Here is a 19,891-nt window from a genome sequence, read left to right on the forward strand (position 1 = left end):
TGGCACCTTAGAGACTAACAAATTTATTAGAGCATAAGCTTTCGTGGACTACAGCCCACTTCTTCGGATGCATCCGAAGAAGTGGGCTATAGTCCACGAAAGCTTATGCTCTAATAAATTTGTTAGTCTCTAAGGTGCCACAAGTACTCCTGTTCTATATTGAGAGAATCTGCAAGTACAACTTTTCTTATCCTTCACATGGAGCTCTGTTCCCGTTCCATTCTCTGTGGAACCCAGTAGCAACGTAGAACTGTTGTCTCCTGAAAACTAAACTCAGTTTGGCAGGAATTTTATTGTGAACATCTAATCATTTTGGAAAGTCTTTATATTAGGGCTGTTGATTAATCGCAGTTAACGCACGTGATTAACTCAAAAAATTAATCACGATTAAAAAAAATTAATCTGCTAAACAACAGAATACCAATTGAAATTTATTAAATATTTTGGATGTTTTTCTATATTTTCAAATATATTGATTTCAATTACAACACAGAATACAAAGTGTACAGTGCTCACTATATATCATTTTTATTCCAAATATTTGCACTGTAAACATGATAAACAAAATAAATAGTATGAGGTGAATTGAAATACAAGTACTGTAGTGCAATCTCTATCGCGAAAGTGCAACTTACAAATGTAGATTTTTTTTGTTACATAACTGCACTCAAAAACAAAACAATGTTAAAACTTAAGAGCCTACAAATCCACTCAGTCTTAACATCATAAAGATATGAATCTTTAACGCATCTGGCATGTAAATATCTTGCAGCACCAGCTTCAACAATGCCATGTGAATGCCTGTTCCCACTTTCAGGTGACATTGTAAACAAGAAGCTATCATAAACATACAGGCAAGGGTAGCATAAAATCCCTCTTTACCCTGTAAAGCAGGTCTGTACAACATGCGGCCCGGGGGCTGCCTGTGGCCCATGTGGGCTCACTGTGTGGCCTGTGGGGGTTGAGTAGATGGGCTCACTGTGCGGCCCGCGGGGGCGTGAGTAGGCAAGCGGCGGGTGAGGGAGGGGGGCTGAGTAGGCGAGCGGGCGGGCAGTGGCAGGGAATGAGTAGGCGAGCCGGGCGGGTGGAAGGCTGAGGAGACGAGTGGGTGGGCAGTGGCGGGGGGGCAGGTGAGCCGGTGGCGGGGGAGGGAGGGCTGAGGAGGCGAGTGGGCGGGCAGTGGCGGGGGGTAAGTAGGCGATCCGGGGGGGGGGGGGGGGGGGGGCGGGGGGGGCGAGGGGGCGGGCGGGGGCGGGGGGTGAGTAGGCGAGCCAGGGGAGGGGCACTGAGGAGGCGAGCGGCGAATCGGTGGCTGACCTGTTCTCCTGATCTGGTCTGGCTCCCATACCGTCTCCCAGGGCTGGCTCCAGGCACCAGCAAAACAAGCAGGTGCTTGGGGTGGTACATTGCTAGGGGTGGCATTCCGGCCATCATAGGTGTCGACTCCAGGGCATGGGGAAAAAGTGCCCTCACTGCCCCAGCTTGCCTCCGCTCCGCCTCCGCCTGCTCCCCTGAGCGTGCCGCTGCCGCTCCGCTTCTCCCGCCTCCCTCCCAGGCTTGCCACAAGCGAAACAGCTGTTTTGCGCAGCAAGGCTGGGAGGGAGGAGAAGCCAAGCAGCAGGGTGCTCGGAGGAGGCGGCGGAGGTGAGCTGGAGCGGGGAGTGGTTCCTCTACCCCCCCGTTACTTCCTGCGCTCCCCCACCCTAGCTCACCTCTGCTCCGCCTGCTCCCCTGAATGCGCCGCCGCTCCGCTTCTCCCCCCTCCCTCCCAAGCTTGCCATGTGAGAAAACGGTATTTCGCGCAGCAAGGCTGGGAGGGAGGAGAAGCTGTGTGGCGGACGCTTGGGGGAGGCGGTGGTGGTGGAGCAGAGGTGAGCTGGAGCGGGGAGCGGTTCCTCTACCCCGCCATTACTTCCTGCACCCCCCACCCTATCTCACCTCTGCTCTGCCTGCTCCCCTGAACGCGCCACTGCTCCGCTTCTCTGCCCTCCCACTCCTGGGGGGGGGGGAAGAAGTGGAGCGGGAGCACACCCGGGGGATCAGGCGGAGCAGAGGTGAGCTAGGGCGGGAGGTCACGGGGGGCCCACAGGAAGCATTGGGGGGGAGAAATGCGGCACGCCGGGGGAGGAGGCAGGGCTGGGGATTTGGGGAAGGGGTTCGGAAGGGGTGGAGTTGGGGTGGGGCCGGGGGTAGAGGGGCATGAAAAAGAAAGGGGAGGTGGCCAAAAATATTTTTGCTTGGGGCGGCAAAAATCCTAGAGCCGGCCCTGCCCTCTCCAAGGGTTGCAGCTGTCTGGAGGTGCCTGCCTTCCACGCCTTCCTCATTCACACCTCATTCATTCAGCAGGGCAATTGATTACAAAGTGGGGGGAAGATCTTATTCTACTTCTAGCAAAAAGACATTTTTCTTTTAACTTAATTATACTATATTAGGGGCCCACGCTGTGGGGGTTGTTTCCGTGGGGCGGGCAGCGCTGTGTGTGTGTGTGTGTTGGTGTTGTGTTTCGGGGGGGCTGGGTGGCACTGGGGGGGGGTTGGCAGCGCTCAGGGGTTTTGGCCCTCAGTTGTTTTCTTTGGAGTAATATGGCCCTCACCGCTTTACGAGTTGTGCAGGCTTGCTGTAAAGGGTTAAGAAGCTCAGATAACCTGGTTGGCACCTGACCAAAAGGACCAACAAGGGGAGAAGATACTTGCAAATCTGTGGGGGAAGGTTCTTGTTTGTGTGTTTTTTTTTTATTCTCTCGGAGTCGGCAAAGGAACCAGGGCAGGGTAAATACATCTCCCTAAGCCATATCTGGACTAAGCATCTAGTATCGCAGAAATAGTAAGTAATAGCAAAGAAATGCATTAGATTATCTTTTGTTTTAGCTTGTGAATTTTCCCTGTGCTAAGAGGGAGTTTTATCCCTGTTTTTGTAATTTTAAAGTTTTGCCTAGAGGGGAAATCCTCTGTGTTTGGAATCTGTTTGTTACCCTGTAAAGTTATCTTCCATCCTGATTTTACAAAGGTGATTCTTTTACCTTTTTTTTTTAAAATAGACTTCTTTTAAGAACCTGATTGTTTTTCAGTGATTTAGAAACTGATGCAGGGGGACACTAGCGCTGTTTACTGATAAAGCCTATTGCTGCTGATAAAGATATTGAGTGATTTCTGGGTGAACTCGTCTCCCTAAAGCTGTAAGAATGTTTCCCACCCAAAGGCCGGTACGGGAGTTTGTGATGCCACTTGTGGGGGCTCCTCAAACAGGATTTGGGAGTGTTAACAGGAATACCCAGGAGAACATCTGAGACGAATCTCCAACAGGTAGCTGACCCCACTGCAATGACCTCAACATATCACATGGGACACACTGGCTGCCCCAATTTATGTAGGATGGCTGGACAAGCAACGCAGCTTTCAGAGGGACTGGAAGCTACATTCCAACTATACTGCTTGTGACAAACATCCTGGACAAACCTGATTGAATTAAGCTTAATTCAATAAGGGTTAACTCAAGTATTTTAGGAGCTTGTTGTATTAAAATTGAAAATGTTACATACTATTGAGGGATTGTACGTATTTCCTTGAGTTAGAGGGATCACAGCCCTCCAGAAACTAGGAACAATGGAGGGTGGTGAGGCAAATTCACTCAGGCTATTACAACTTCAGAAAGCTACCACCACATATCCTAGTTCAAACTGAATTCTCCAGGGACCAATGGACAAAGAAAGGGTTTCTGGTTAACTAGCTCCAGTTAAAACTGACTCGGGGCCTTCTTTCTGATCCAACAAATGGACAGAACCTGTGGTCCAAGGGAGCTCCAATCCTTAGGGAAGGGTCAGAAAGTTTTTGGCCCCTGAAGACTCATCAGACTTGGGAGCTAGTTCTGGGCAAAAGTCATGAACTGGTGACCACAGGAAAACCCTTTTGTGTGTTTGACGGACTAGTCACCAACCAGAACTCTTGTTAGAGCTAGTGAGTGATCTCTGGTTTTTGTTTTTAATGTGTTTTCTCTATCACACATTTACTATAAGAATAAAGGTGCTTGCTTAGAAAAACTGTGTGGTAATTTATAACTGTTGGCAACTACACTGTTATTAGTCTCTGAAGACAAAGCAAAACGCAGATGCTGGCCACTTAGGCAGTCTGCCTCACCGGAGGATAGCACAGTATAGCCTTGAAATATCTCGGACAGGAGATACATATCTCCACCCAAAAGAGTAACTGCTGAGGAGCATGGAGCCTAGAGTGGGTGCGCCCTTGCTAGACCGTGGAGGGGGAAATACAGGTGCAGTTGCTCTGAACTGTGACACTGCTTACCTGAGTACCAGAAGGTTAGGATTCTATTGGGCCAGCTGGAGTGAGCTGCCCTGACTGAAGGGAGGACTTGGCCAGCAGACCAAAACGACACAGCAGTGAAGATTTTTCAGCAGCTGTGATGACGGGGTGATAGAGATTAAGTGTCACACACAATAATCCATCAATAACCAGCTTCAAACTGACCTTCAAGTGCATTGAACCGATGGATCCCAATTTAGCCTTGGAGAGGCAGCTGGCAGGACAACTAATAGAGTGCGCTTATGACTCTGTTGCCCAGACATTAACTTTAGAGGCTTCAAGAAAAAGGTTATGTACAAGTGACTGGGACACGAATCCTTCACAGTGCATAGGGAAACCAAAGCTGGATTTGGACCACTTTCATCAGCCACAAGAGACATGCTGGGGCCCAACTGGGGGCTGACTGGAACTCCCTATCTGGTGTAGACTTCTACACTAATACTGTCACCCTGGAATCTCTTGGTGCCAACTGGCACAGGGGTGCACAAGGTTTTACAAAGATCCCCTGGGTCACATATATGCACACTTAAGTTCACCAAAGAATGCCACGTAAGTTCTCTATCAAGAAACAGTAGCCCAATGGGCGTTGCAATTATTTCAAAATGCAAGTACAGATATTGTTAAAGGAGATATGTATCTATACTGGAAATTACATTCTCACCGCTTTGACGTTAAGACAGGAAACCAAAAGATAACAGGTTCTTCAACAGGTTCCTTTCAAGCAGGAAGTATCAGACACTTATCACTCTGTCTGGTCATTGTGTGTCTCACACAGAGCCAGATGCTGATTAAAAGACTGCAAAAATCAAGGAGAGGGAGGCCACAGGAAGAAAACAATCAACAGCGGGTATCCTGTTTATGAAAAGAACAAAGGACTATCCTGATCCATCTAAGGATACCAAAGACACACCTTGAAAGACTTCACTTAGGCCTGGTCTACACTATGACTAATTCAGATTTAGCAGCGTTAAATTGAATTAACCCTGCACCCGTCCACACAACGAAGCCATTTATTTCGAAATAAAGGGCTCTTAAAATTGATTTCTGTACTCCACCCCGACGAGCGGAGTAGCGCCAAAATCGATATTGTCATTTCGAATTAGGGTTAGTGTGGCCACAATTCAATGGTATTGGCCTCCGGGAACTATCCCACAGTGCACCATTGTGACCGCTCTGGACAGCAATCTGAATTCGGATGCACTGGCCAGGTAGACAGGAAAAGCCCCGCGAACATTTGAATTTTATTTCCTGTTTGCCCAGCGTGGAGAGCACAGGTGACCACAGATAGCTCATCAGCACAGGTAACCATGCAGGCCGATAATTGAAAAAGAGCACCAGCATGGACCGTACGGAAGATACTGGATCTGATCGCTATATGGGGAGAGGATTCAGTGCTAGCAGAACTTCGTTCTAAAAGATGAAATGCCAAAACTTTTGAAAAAATCTCCAAGGGCATGATGGAGAGAGGCCACAATAGGGACTCAGATCAGTGCCGCGTGAAAGTCAAGGAGCTCAGACAAGCCTATCAAAAAACAAAGGAGGCAAACGGTCGCTCCAGGTCAGAGCCGCAGACACGCTGCTTCTACGCCGAGCTGCATGCAGTTCGGGGGGGGGGGGGGGGGCCGCCACCACTACCCAACCTCTGACCGTGGATTCCAAGGTGGGGGTAATCTCATCAGCTACATCTGAGAATTCTGCGGATGGGGAAGAGGAGGAGGAGGACGACGACGAGCTTGCGGAGAGCACACAGCACTCCGTTCTCCCCAACAGCCAGGATCTTTTTTTCAGCCTGACTAAAGTACCCTCCCAACCCAGCATCCAAGACCATGGCCCCATGGAATTGACCTCAGGTGAGTTTACCTTTTAAAATATAAAACTTGTTTTAAAAGCAAGCCTTTTTTAATGATTACTTTGCCCTGAGGACTTGGGATGCATTCGCGGCCAGTACAGCTACTGGAAAAGTCTGTTAACGTGTCTGGGGATGGAGCGGAAATCCTCCAGGGACATCTCCATGAAGCTCTCCTGGAGGTACTCCAAAAGCCTTGCCACAAGGTTTCTGGGCAGTGCAGCTTTATTCTGTCCTCCATGGTAGGACACTTGACCATGCCATGCTTGCAGCAAGTAATCTGGTATCATTGCATGACAAAGCCTGGCAGCGTATGGTCCCATGTTTGCTGGCATTCAAGCAACATCCGTTCTTTATCTCGCTGTGTAATTCTCAAGAGAGTGATATTGCTCATGGTAACCTGGTTGAAATACAGGAATTTAATTAAGGGGACAGAGGTGGCCGTTCCTACTGGGCTGTTTGCCTGTGGCTGAAAAGAAATCCTTCCCTGCAGATAGCCAAGCGTGTGTGGGGGGGGGGGGGGGGGGGAATTGGCCCTGAGCTTTTCCCGTTTGGCTAGCAGGGATCTTCCCGGATACCAGCCACGCGGTGGGGCGAGGGGTTAGTTTGTTTTCTCCTGCTGAAGGTTAACAGGAAAACCGCAGCACTCAATGGGCTTTGCTTGGTATGTGGGAATGGAGGGTGCAGAAGCCGAAAGACAATGGCTTACCATGGCCGCGTGCAAGCCGAATTCTGTTGCCCGGACCTGCGTCTGTGACCTCTAGCAGCAAAGCCACAGGCACTCAATATTAAGAGGCAAAATGCGACCTTGCACAGAAATCACATGTGCTATGTAATGTGAATAGTGTTGGTCACCATGAAAGAGTATAAGCATTGTTCTGAAAAATGTATCTTTTTAAAAAATTCTCTCCTTTTTTCCCTCCCTCCAGCAGCTGCAAATTTTTCAAGCCTCCCTCCTCCATCCTGAAGGCTATCTCAGATAAGGCGTTGGAAAAAGAAGACGTGAGAAGAGATGTTCGCGGAAATCATGGAATCCACCCGCAGTGGAAGGACACGGTTTCAAAGTATAGGAAAAAAGCCAGTGAACGTGAGGACAGGAGGGACCAACGTGAGGACAGGAGGGATGCTCGAGATGAGAGGTGGCAGCAGGAAGATCAGAGGAGGCAGGATGCAACACTGGGGCTGCTACGTGAGCAAACAGACATGCTCCGGCGTCTGGTGGAGCTGCAGGAACGGCAGCAGGATAACAGAGTGCCGCTACAGCCCCTGTATAACCTCCTTACCCCCTCACCATGCTCCATAGCCTCCTCGCCCAGACGTGTAAGAATGTGGTGGGGGGGAGGCGCCGTACACCCTCCCATTCCACCCCAGTGGACAGCCCAAGCAAAAGGCTGTCATTTTTTTAAACCTTTTTTTAGTGGCCTTTTCCTTCCCGCCGATCCTCCTCCCAAACCTCACTCGGGTTCTCTCCCTCTTTTCATAATCAATTAATAAAGAATAAATGATTTTTAAACGATAGTGACTTTATTTCCTTTGAAAGCAAGCTGGGGGAAGGGGGAGGGAGGGTTCCTTACAGAGAATGAGTCAATAAAGGGGGCGAGTTTTCATGAAGGAGAAAAACAGAAATTTCACACTGTAGCCTGGCCAGTCATGAAACTGGTTTTCAAAGCTTCTGTGATGCGCCGCGCTTCCTGGTGTGATCTTCTAATCCCCCTGGTGTCTGGCTGCGCGTAATCAGCAGCTAGGCGATTTGCCTCAGCCTCCCACCCTGCCATAAAGGTCTCCCCCTTACTTTCACAGAGATTGTGGAGCACACAGCAAGCACAAATAACCCCCCAACCTAAAGCAAATACTCACCAGCAACCACACATCACTGAACAAAACCACTAACCCAGGAACCTATCCTTGTAACAAACCCCGATGCCAACTCTGTCCACATATCTATTCAAGTGACATCATCATAGGACCTAATCACATCAGCCATACCATCAGGGGCTCGTTCACCTGCACATCTACCAATGTGATATATGCCATCATGTGCCAGCAATGCCCCTCTGCCATGTACATTGGCCAAACCGGACAGTCTCTACGCAAAAGAATGAATGGACACAAATCTGACATCAGGAATCATAATACTCAAAAACCAGTGGGAGAACACTTTAACCTGTCTGGTCATTCAGTGACAGACCTGCCGGTGGCTATATTACAACAGAAAAACTTCAAAAACAGACTCCAACGAGAGACTGCTGAGCTGGAATTGATATGCAAACTAGACACAATCAACAAAGGATTGAATAAGGACTGGGAATGGCTGAGCCATTACAAACATTGAATCTATCTCCCCTTGTAAGTATTCTCACACTTCTTATCAACCTGTCTGTACTGGGCTAGCTTGATTATCACTTCAAAAGTTTTTTTTTTCCTCTTACTTAATTGGCCTCTCAGAGTTGGTAAGACAACTCCCACCTGTTCATGCTCTCTGTATATTTTGATATTATATATATATATCCTCAATATATGTTCCATTCTATATGCATCCGAAGTAGTGGGCTGTAGTCCACGAAAGCTTATGCTCTAATAAATTTGTTAGTCTCTAAGGTGCCATAAGTACTCCTGTTCTTTTTGCGGATACAGACTAACACGGCTGCTACTCTGAAATGGGGAGATTGGTTTGGCTGAGGTCTGAGCGAGTCAGTAATGATAGCCAGCAACCTTTTAAATGGCCAAATGCACATTCTACCACCATTCTGCACTTGCTCAGCCTGTAGTTGAACAGCTCCTGACTCCTGTCCAGGCTGCCTGTGTATGGCTTCATGCACAGCCATGGCATTAAGGGGTAGACTGGGTCCCCAAGAATAACTATTGGCATTTCAACATCCCCAGCGGTTATTTTCTGGTCCGGGAAGTAAGTTCCTTGCTGCAGCCGTTTAAACAGATTAGTGTTCCTGAAGACGCGAGCGTCATGAACACTTCCTGGCCAGCCCACGTTGATGTTGGTGAAACGTCCCTTGTGATCCACAAGTGCTTGCAGCACCATTGAAAAGTACCCCTTGCGGTTTATGTACTGGGTACCCTGGTGCTCCGATGCCAAGATAGACGGAACCCATATCCCTATTGCCCCACCACAGTTAGGGAATCCCATTGCAGCAAAGACATCCACTATGACCTGCACATTTCCCAGAGTCACTACCCTTGATATCAACAGCTCTTTGATTGCATTGGCTACTTGGATCACAGCAGCCCCCACAGTAGATGTGCCCACTCCACATTGATTCCCGACTGACCGGTAGCTGTCTGGCGTTGCAAGCTTCCACAGGGCTATCGCCACTCGCTTCTCAACTGTGAGGGCTGCTCTCATCTTGGTATGCTTGCACTTCAGGGCAGGGGAAAGCAAGTCACAAAGTTCCATGAAAGTGCCCTTATGCATGCGAAAGTTTCACAGCCACTGGGAATCGTCCCACACCTGCAACACTATGCGGTCCCACCAGTCTGTGCTTGTTTCCCGGGCCCAGAATTGGCGTTCCACGGATAGAACCTGCTCCATTAACAACATGATCTCCAAAGCACCGGGGCCCGCGGTTTGAGAGAATTCTGTGTCCATGTCCATATCACTCTTGTCGCTGCGCTGCCGTCGCCACCGCCTCCTCTCTTCGTTTTTCTGGTCCTGGCTCAGCATAAACTGCACGAGAACGCGCGAGGTGTTTACAATGTTCATGACTGCTGTCTTGAGCTGAGTGGGCTCCATGTTTGCCGTGGTATGGAGTCTGCAGTATTCACCCAGGAAAAAAGGCGCGAAATGGTTGTCTGCTGTTGCTTTCACGGAGGGAGGGATGAGGCTGTATCCAGAACAACCTGCGACAACGTTTTTTGCCCCATCAGGCACTGGGATCTCAACCCAGAATTCCAATGGGCGGGGGAGACTGCGGGAACTATGGGATAGCTATGGGATAACTACCCACAGTGCAACGCTCCGGAAATCGACGCTAGCCCTGGTACATGGACGCACACCGCCGAATTAATGTGCTTAGTGTGGCTGCATACATTCGTCTTTATACAATCTGTTTCCAAAATTCGGAAATTAGGAAACAAGCAGACAGTACGGCTTGTCTCATGAAAAAAGGGTCATAGCCTGCCTGGCTGAAAAACACTGACGAGCAATACTTCATTAGACATAAGAATACCTAAGTGTTGTGTGTTAAGTGGAAGGGTGATCTGACTGTAACTGGTAAATTGGGGTATACTGCTCCTTTGGGAGCAGCAAGTCTGTGAATACTGTGCGTGTCCAGTAGAAGAGGGGCTGGATACAGTCAGATGCTGGAGTATACCTACTGCCAACCTGGAGAGAAAGCAGGATGTGCAAGGCCTAGAGAAGAATGCTTGTGTTGCCCGGGGAGACAAGGAGCTGACCCGCGGCAGGCAGAAACAAGGCTTCCTCATGCTAATGGCGGATAGTAGCAAGGTACTTCTCAATCCTGGGTGGCTCTGAGAAGTGTCACAATTACCTTGCCAGTACAGAAAGAGACGGGCTAGCCAATTACGTGACCAAAGCCTCACAGCAAGAAGGAAGTCCAGTGGTCAGGGAAAGGGCCATGAGTGGCCAACCCATTGCTGGTAGAGTAGAGAAGCTGCCACTCTAAGAAGAGGGGTTCATGGAATGCAATGACCTTAAATGGAGCCCTCAGGGCATAGAACAAAGCCTCAGACTAACCATTTGGTCCTGTACCTGACTGGAACTGGTCTAAGTTCACGGTGGAAGTGTCCAGGTGCTCCCATCACCTTCAAAAGGAGACTGGATGGATGCAGTACTGAACACTAGCTCCCAGGTGATTACCCTCCAGCAAGTAAGATTGTTTCACCTCAATACTGTACATGGCTGGGAACAGCCTCAGCATCCTTTACACAAGATACATGCTCACAAGTGTTCATTCGGGCTCACTTTACTGAGCTACAGGGAGAGACAATTTAAAAGGCTTTTTTCCTCTTTCAGACGTAGTCATGTTGAGGCAGTTTTCTGATGGGCCACTCCTTAAAAGATCAATGTTGAAGGAAAAGTAAATATGGTTAGTTTGCACAGAGGTTATTAAATACAAATTAGTCCAACTGCCTCTGGCAGCCACACCTCACACTCTCTACCTTTACATAAAGGGCAGGAAAAGTAGCTCCTTTTCTAGGAGGCTATGTGAACTAGCCAGTTGAATACTGACTAGAAGCAAGGACTTTCATATGACTATCTACACTGAGGTAAAATGGCAGAAAGAAAAACAAAAAAGTTGTAGGCCACTAGAGGTTTCTCAACACAGACAAAAAAGCTGACGGAAGAAAGATACTTACCAGCTTGCAAGCAGAGAGCTGCAGCAAGCAGAAGCCAACTGCACAATGACCACTTGGGCCGCACTTGTTTGGCAAATTTAAAGGGGCAGTCCCAGAAAGGCATACTAGAGAAAACATTACTGTATGAGGGCAACCCTGACAGGGGAAACAGTAGAACTAAGAGGGACCAGACATCAATCCATGCTCTCCAAATCTTTCTGAACAAGTCTCTCACATTTCAGATTGTAAGTAACAGCCAGGCAAGGCGTGTTAGGTTTATCTTTGTTTTCTCAACTTGTAAATGTTCCTTTTTGCTAGAGGGTTACCTCTGTTTGCTGTAACTTTGAACTTAAGGCTAGAGGGGGTTCCTCTGGGCTCTTTGAATCTGATTACCCTGTAAAGTTATTTTCCATCCTGATTTTACAAAGATGATTTTTACCTTTCTTTCTTTAATTAAAAGCCTTCTTTTTAAGAACCTGATTGATTTTTCCTTGTTTTAAGATCCAAGGGGATTGGATCTGGACTCACTAGGAATTGGCAGGGGGAAAGGGGGGGGGAAATGCTTAATTCCTCCTTGTTTTAAGCTCCAAGGGGTTTGGATCGGTGTACACCAGGGAATTGGTAGAGGAGTCTCTCAAGGCTACCCAGGGAGGGAAAGGTTTTGTGGGGGAAGACAGAGTTTCCCAAATGACTCAAACTATTTGGGTGGTTGCAGTAAAAGCAGATCTAAGCTGGTAATTCAGTTTAGAGATTGACATGCAGGTCCCCATATCTGTACTCAAGTTCAGAGTGGGGAAGGAACCTTGAATGACCAAAGGAAGTGCTCCAGGGAAAGGGCTAGTTACTTACTGGTAACTGTTTTTCAAGAATTGCTTCTGTGCACTCACACTTACAACAATGCCTCTGGTGCTGAGCTGCAAAACTCTTGGAAAGCAATATCACTTGGGGGTATTCAGTATAATACACTGAAATACCAGCTCTGCTCTAGCTGAGGAGGGGAAGCCCCTTTTGTTCAAAAGACAACTCTGCTAAGTGCCCTAAAATCTGTAGATTTACACCAATTGTTTTGAAATTTGCTATGCCTCATGGGAGTACAGGGTAGGGACGTAACCCAAATGTGGGGTCATCTGAAGACTAGTCCTACACTAGAAGTGCTACAGTGGTGGAGCTGCTATAGCGAATCTGGTGAAGATGCCAACAGGATAGAGCTCTCCCATCAGCATAATAACTTCATCTCCGCGAGAGGCAGTATCTATTTCAGTGGGAGAAGCTCTCTCCCCAACATAGCATTGGCCACACAGGTACTTATGTCGATGTAACTTACATCGCTCAGGGGTGTGGATTATAAGAAATAAATGAAATTTAGGCTAAATACTGGGAAAGAAATCCTAACAGAAATAGGCACCAACTCCGTGGGTGCTCCAGGGCTGGAGCACCCATGGGAAAAAAAAAAAAAAGTGGGTGCTTAGTACCCACCGGCAGCCAACTCCCTCCCCTGCTTCCCCAGCGCCTCCCACCCACCAGCAGACCCGCTGATCAATTCCTCCTCCCTCCCTCCCAGCACCTCCGGGCCAATACAATCAGCTGTTTGTGGTATGCAGGAGACGCTGGGGAGAAGGGTGGAATTGGGCGGGAAGAGGTGGGGCAGGGCCTGGGCCAGAGCTGGGGTTGAGCACCCCTGAAGCAAGGAGGAAGCTGGCGCTTGTGCACAGATAAATTGGACTATGAAATAGTATCCCAAAGGAAGAGTTGGAAGCCTCATTACTTGAGACATTTAAAACTAGACTGGACAAAATTATCTTCTGTAGAGAACAAACCTGCATCAGCAGAAAGACGGCCCAGATGTTTTAATGGGTCTCTTCTACTTCTAATTTCTACGAATATAGGAATTTGAACTACTTCATGTACAGCAATAGTAAAAAACATTAAAAAGACCAACCCAGCCACAACAGTCATTTTAAACAGCTGCATTTTGAAGCCCTCTTCAGGAAAAGTATGTAAAAACTTTAATTTTGGTTTGTGTCTGCTGCATCATAAATTAGTTTTCTTGAGGCTACAGCAGCAGCCAAAAGTTACAATGAATAACCCCTGCCTCAATCCCCTCAATGAAAAGGGATGCAAAGAAGTTGACAGAGCTGCCACTTTGATGCAACAGCATCTCTATTCTTTCATGCACACCTTCTTCCAGCTGCTGGTGCTCTGACCTTCCTGGGCATTTTATTTAGGCAGCCTAGAGATAAAATATTTAGCTGCACTGAGGTAGGAATTTTGAAATAGTCATTCTTTTGCACTACAACACTGTTAGGAGAAGAGTAATTTCTGCCTCCCATTACTGCTTTCAGTAGCGTCTGATCCGATTGGTGAACCTTTGTCAAAATTATTACAGCAATACAAACTTTTCATCTTCTGGCAGAAATTAAAGAGTGTGGCTGCTTTGCCTGCACATTTTAAACTAACATATACTGTGCTTGTCCTGTTTATGTCGTCAACAAACTCCAGAATATGCTTGTATAAAAAAAAAAAAAAAAAAAAAATCTAAAAAGGTAATTCTTTGCCATCAGATTTGTATGCTGGAAGTTTAATTCTGTAGAATAGGGATAGAGAATCCCCAAGGGAAATAAGTGTGTTTTCACAATTCCTCAGTAATAGGGCTGAGGTGATAAGTCTGGTTTATCAACAAAACAAAGATCTAGAAAGCCTTCACCCTGCCTCTCTATTGGATTTCTCACAACAGCCCACATTTCCAGTAATTTGGAAGCAGAGAAATACCTTTTTTAAAAGCTGGTCCTCCTTTTAATGTGTTCTTTCCTATTTAATGGTCTTTTTAACTTCTAGATGCTCTCAAATATTAGAAGTGCTTATTAAAAAGCTGATTGGACATGCAACTTCAGTATTTGCCCTGTTCCTAACACATAAACCTGAATTCCAATTCCACAGCTGGCCCCAACCACAAATGCTACATATAAAAAAGGAAAACAAATTTAGGCCTTATCTAGGCTATACCTATACCAGCAAATCCTTTTAGTGGGAAGACAACTTACACCTGTAACAGAGTTCTAATACCAATTCCATGAATTAGATAACTATACCAACAAAAGCAATTTTTTGCTGGTATAACTGTCTACACAAGGGCTTTTGCTGGCATAGCTAAATCTGTTTGGGATATCATTTTTTTCCACCTTTTAACTGCATCGCTATGTCAGCAAAACTAAGTGTAGACCAAGCCTTAGGGTTGGTCTACACTGGAGGGGTGGGGGGAATCAATCTAAGATACGTCGAGTTGAGCTACACTATTCTCGCAGCTGAAGTCGACGTTTCTTAGTTCGATTTACCTCGGGTCCTCATGGCGCGGGATCGATGGCTGCGGCTCCCCCGCCGACTCCGCTTCCGCCTCTCGCTCTAGTGGCATTCCGGAGTCGACAGGGAGTGCGTTCAGGGATGAATTTATGAAGTGTGTGCCCACTTCTTGGACACATGTCACTTACCTTGATGAGCCTTTCATCTAGAAATCTGTTTTTTTAAACTTACAAAAGCAAACACTCCTGCCTATTGAAAGATGTCACAGAGTGACTGGCTCTTGCACGAAAGGGAGCAGGGTCCAGTGCATTAGGTCTGATTACCTGCTGCCCAGCTGGGTTTAAGGGAAGGCTCACGTGAGCCTTATACGGGGGAGACAGCCAGTGGTGGGTTGGTGGCAGATGTCTGCCAACACTTCAGGGAGTAAGAAGGCTCCTGTAGGGCCCTAAGATAGCAGGTAGAAGATAGCAGCACAGAAGGGCTGTGGAGAAGGCCGACCAATAGGGAACAGGTGCTGGGAGGGCAGAAGACCTCAGGCAGAAAGGGCTATGCCCAGCTTGGAACTGGAACAGAAGAGTGTTTGAACTCTGAAGGGAAGACAGACCATTAAAAAGGATGGGCTTTGCCCAGATTGGACTGGGGTGAAAAATGAACTTTTAGAGAAAGACTTTAAGGGAAGAGGGGCTGGGCGCAGCTGAAACTGGGATGAAGACTTTATAAAAGTTTTCTTTAGAAAGATTTTGTGCAGGACTTAATAAGTTGGACCCTAGAAAGGGAAACGTTTTGAATATCTGTATTGTGTGGACTTTTTAAGAAAGCCTGAGTTAAGGGGAAATTTGAGGCAGGCCTCAGAAGAGCCAGACTTGTCCAGCAGAGGGCACCACAGGTCAGATGAGTCATTTGCTAGAAGCTAAAGGCAGTTTCCACTTCAATCAATGAAGTAATCCAAGCAGTGATTAATTGTTTAAAATTTAATATAAAACCCTAAGTCAATGAACTAGCATCAAAATTAGTCCTGAATATTTCTTGTACATCACAATCTATTTAGAAGTGGTGTATTCTTGTGAACAGATGTCTTCCTACCCTACTTCTCAGCACAGCATAGAGGCCTCAAGTTAGGGCTTGTCTACACAGCAAGCTACTGCATAACAAACCAGGGTGTGAACCTACAGCACATCAGCTTGCCATGAAGTAATATCCCATGTGGGAAATGTTACAGAGCACTGAAAGTCCTGGAGTGTGCCTTGACATACTACAGTTCTTTGTACATATGTATGTACAAAGTAAATTGGTTCTAGATTGTTTTTAGATCAGTTGAAGGTCCCCATGTATTATGAACACAATAACTGCATATGTATTTATGACCCTCATCTGCAGTTATCAAATTCACCAAGCATAGAGATTATCAGTGGTTGGATAGCCCAGATTACACAAGAGGAGGGTGTAGGTCACTTTACAAGGTTTTAACGTCATAGGATTTATTTATCATGCTAAATTACTATTCCAGTAAAATCTCTTCTACAAGATTGCTATTGGTAGTCCTGATTCATTTGCCCCATATAAAGTTTTCAAATGACAGTCATGTGCCACAAACATCAGTTTATTATTACAGTAACATTTGCTTTAAAACCAGGCATAAGCATTCTGTATGAGATGAGAGGAAAAACTCACTTACCTGCACTGCCGAGCTGTTTATAAAACCTGTACTCTAAATGAAGCTGTGGGGCACGGGATTTTATTGGTTCCTGCAACCAGAGAGTGAGGAAACAAGGGTCAAATTTAAATAAAATTGGTTCTATGGAAATTTTTAAATTTTACGCCGACCCATTGCCACCCAGACAGTTAAACAACAGCATGTAATAGTCCAACACAAGAACCGGCTATTAGTTGTCATCTAAATGAATGGATAAAAAAACCCAGAAACTGCTATAAGAACATTATATCATTTACTATGAAGAACTTCTCTAATTATAGACAATTCGCCGCCGAGGGGGGAGGGGGACTTCCTATTTAAAGAGGTTCCTGGTTGTGAGCAGCAATTTTAAATAAGCATCGCTCAACAAAGCTTTAATTAATTAAAAAACAACCATGGCCCCGTAAGCATATTCTCTGGAAGAAATGACACCAGAGGTTTACCAGCCGCAACCAGTGGATCACTGAAAGTCCACAGGGCCTTTTTGGTGATCACTAACAAATTTTTGAAGCTTGTTCAAAACCACATTTATTTTGCTCTTTTAATCAGTATCTTAATTGTATAAACATATTACCTTGTTCTGAGCAAGTACTGTAAGCTGCATGTATCACGTAAAAACGCCTCATAGTGGATCCTTCCACTTTGAATCATTTAAATATCCCAACGTGAATAAATTAAATATTCAACCATCTTTGATATTTAAAATTTAGTTATCTTGTTGGTTTACAAAAATATAAAATTAAGCATCTTATATGCTCCAGTACAAACTGTACCTCAAATTAATAACTTCTTCACAGCCAACGTTTTCTCAGCTATTCCATCCATGTGTTACACAAAACAAAGCTAGCTTTACTTGCAGAGCATAAAAAACCCCACCACCAAGAAAGATTAACACCTATGTAACTACCAAGCTAGATATCTTTTGTTAAGTGAGGAGGCATGAGAGACTTATTCATCACCCATCTCAACAGGGTGGATAAAAATCAAAGAGATCTATAAGAAAAGTTTTGTAAATGAGTTTCAATAGTTCATGGATTACAGACATAATCTGATGGGTTCCAGGGGCTTCTGTATAGATTATTTAGGTTAATCTTTCTATCTACCCAATGGGACTCAGTGCTCAGTCTAGAAGATACATTCAGAAATGCTTAGTTCCCATACCATTCTCTCACTAGAAGGGAAAACCTATAATGGCAGCAGGCCATAAAAGAGACCCAGTTTGGGAATATTTTAATGAAGTTCCTCTACCTGTGGGTAAGACAGACATGCGTGCAAAATGCAAACAGTGCAACAAAGAAATGAAAGGCCTGGTTGCCCAAATGAAACATCATGAGACATGTTCCTTCTCCGGAGGAAGCTGCGTTGAAGATGATGAAAGGAACATGTCTGAACACGCAGGTTCTTCAGGCTGGTAAACTTTTATTTCATACTTCTTTTTTAAGGACTGCCTGTCTTCCTTTTCGACTATTCTTGAATTCTCATGTTTGAGCAAAAAATATAATTGTTACTCTATGGTACTATCATTTCAGATGCAGTTGTGATAAAAAAATAAATAGCTGAAATAGGCAGATCTCCCTTTTACAATTTCACCTTTAACGTAGTACTGAGTGTCAGTGAATGCAATGAGTAATACTAAATGAGCAGTATGGTAATAATAATTAAATAACTGCATTGACTTATTTTGTTTAGGAGAATCCATCCTCAACATACAGGATTCTGAAGACTATCCACCTTCAAGATCACCATCATTTTCTATAGTTTCAGAGTTATCTGCCAATGATAATGTTTCAGTCACATCATGTATGTCACATAGCCACAATATATCACCTGTAGCAAAAAGAAAAAAAATCTCAATCATCCAGGAATAACCTTAGATAAATTTGTGATAAGAACCAGCAGATTACAAAAAGAGGTCATTGATGAAAAAATTGCCCTGTTTGTTTATGCAACAAATTCTCCTTTCCATATGATTGAGAACCCACACTTCATTAACATGGTTCAGTCATTAAGACCAGGCAGGATACAGTCCCAACAGAGCAGATCTCGCAGGAAATTGCTGGATAAAGTGTATGAAAGAGAAACTGAGCAGTGTGCAGAAGGTCTAGAGGTGAAAATTGTTATCCTGAGTCTTGATGGGGGGAGCAATATCCACAATGATCCTATTGCATGTGCTTGTGTGACAACAGAAGAAGGGAATCTTCCTTACAGAAACAATTGATACATCAGGAAATGCACACACAGCAGAATATTTACAAGTAGCAGTAAAAGCTATAACAAACTGTGAAAAAAAAAAATTCAAATGTCTAGTACGCAGCTTGGTCACAGACCATGCTGCAAATGTATCCAAGATGAGAAGTTATTTCAAAGAGAGTCCCAAGCTAATAAATATGCTTGCAGTGCTCATTTGATGCACCTTCTAGCCAAAGACTTCTGTGTTCTGAAAGCAGTGGCAGGAACCAAGTTGACTCTCCCACAAGACATGTGATGGAATTCAGTAGTGGACTGTTTTGAGCAATATATCAAGAACTGGCCTAATCTGATGATAGTTTGTGAACAAAATCGTGAAAAAATAGATGGCACTGTCACAGCCAAAGTTCTCAACATTGGGCTTAAGAGAAATGTTGAACACATACTGAGTACCCCGAAGCCTATTTCTGTAGTCTTGAACAAAATTCAGGGAAATAGCTGTTTTATTGCTGATGCTGTTGAAATTTGGAAGGAACTGAGTGAGATCTTAAAAAGAGAAATATGCAATGACGGAGTTAAATTACAAGCATTAAAAAAAAAAAAAAAAACCCATGGGACAAGCTCATTTTCTTGCAAATATGCTCAAAACTCAGTACCAGGATCAAACCTTAACTGCTGAAGAAGAGGAGTTGGCTAAGACATGGAGATCCAGCAATCATCTCTCCATAATGCCAACTATAATAAACTTCAGAGCTAAGAGTGAACCATTCAAGAAATATGTTTGCTGATGATGTTTTAAAGAAAGTCACACCAGTGAACTGGTGGAAGTCACTTAAGCACTTGGATTCAGAGACTGTTGAAGTGATCATTTCACTTTTAACAGCAGTAGCTGCTTCTGCCAGTATAGAAAGAATATTTTCTTCCTCTGGACTAATTCATTCCAAATTGAGAAATCGTTTGGGACCTGAAAAAGCAGGAAAGCTTGTTTTTCTTTTCCAGATTATGAACAAACAGGAAAATGAAGGTGTAGACGACTGAGTTAGCTGTAGAAGCCAATATTTTAAGTTTCTCATGACCTGGCTGACACAGTCGATTTATTTTTGGTTTTATTTTTTTAAATATTTCATTTAACTATTTTAGTTAAAAACAATTTTAACAAAAGCAAACCTGATTTTAAAAAACTTGAATGTTTAACTAAATTCAAAATTCATATGCTTGTTCTGTTAAAATATTATATATGTT

At 45.1% G+C, this 19,891-nt stretch overlaps 1 protein-coding gene across 1 annotated transcript in view; it reads right to left on the reverse strand.

Moving 5' to 3' along the window:
• LOC117883894 (casein kinase I-like) overlaps positions 1-19,891 on the reverse strand; it is a 309,830-nt gene that overhangs the window by 154,310 nt on the left and 135,629 nt on the right. The window contains exon 4 of the mRNA XM_034783736.1: positions 16,445-16,514. Within this exon, the coding sequence (XP_034639627.1) occupies positions 16,445-16,514 (70 nt within the window). The remainder of the gene's footprint in view (positions 1-16,444; positions 16,515-19,891) is intronic.

Source organism: Trachemys scripta, chromosome 10 (assembly GCF_013100865.1).
Source record: "Trachemys scripta elegans isolate TJP31775 chromosome 10, CAS_Tse_1.0, whole genome shotgun sequence".
Taxonomy (NCBI): Eukaryota; Metazoa; Chordata; order Testudines; family Emydidae; genus Trachemys; species Trachemys scripta.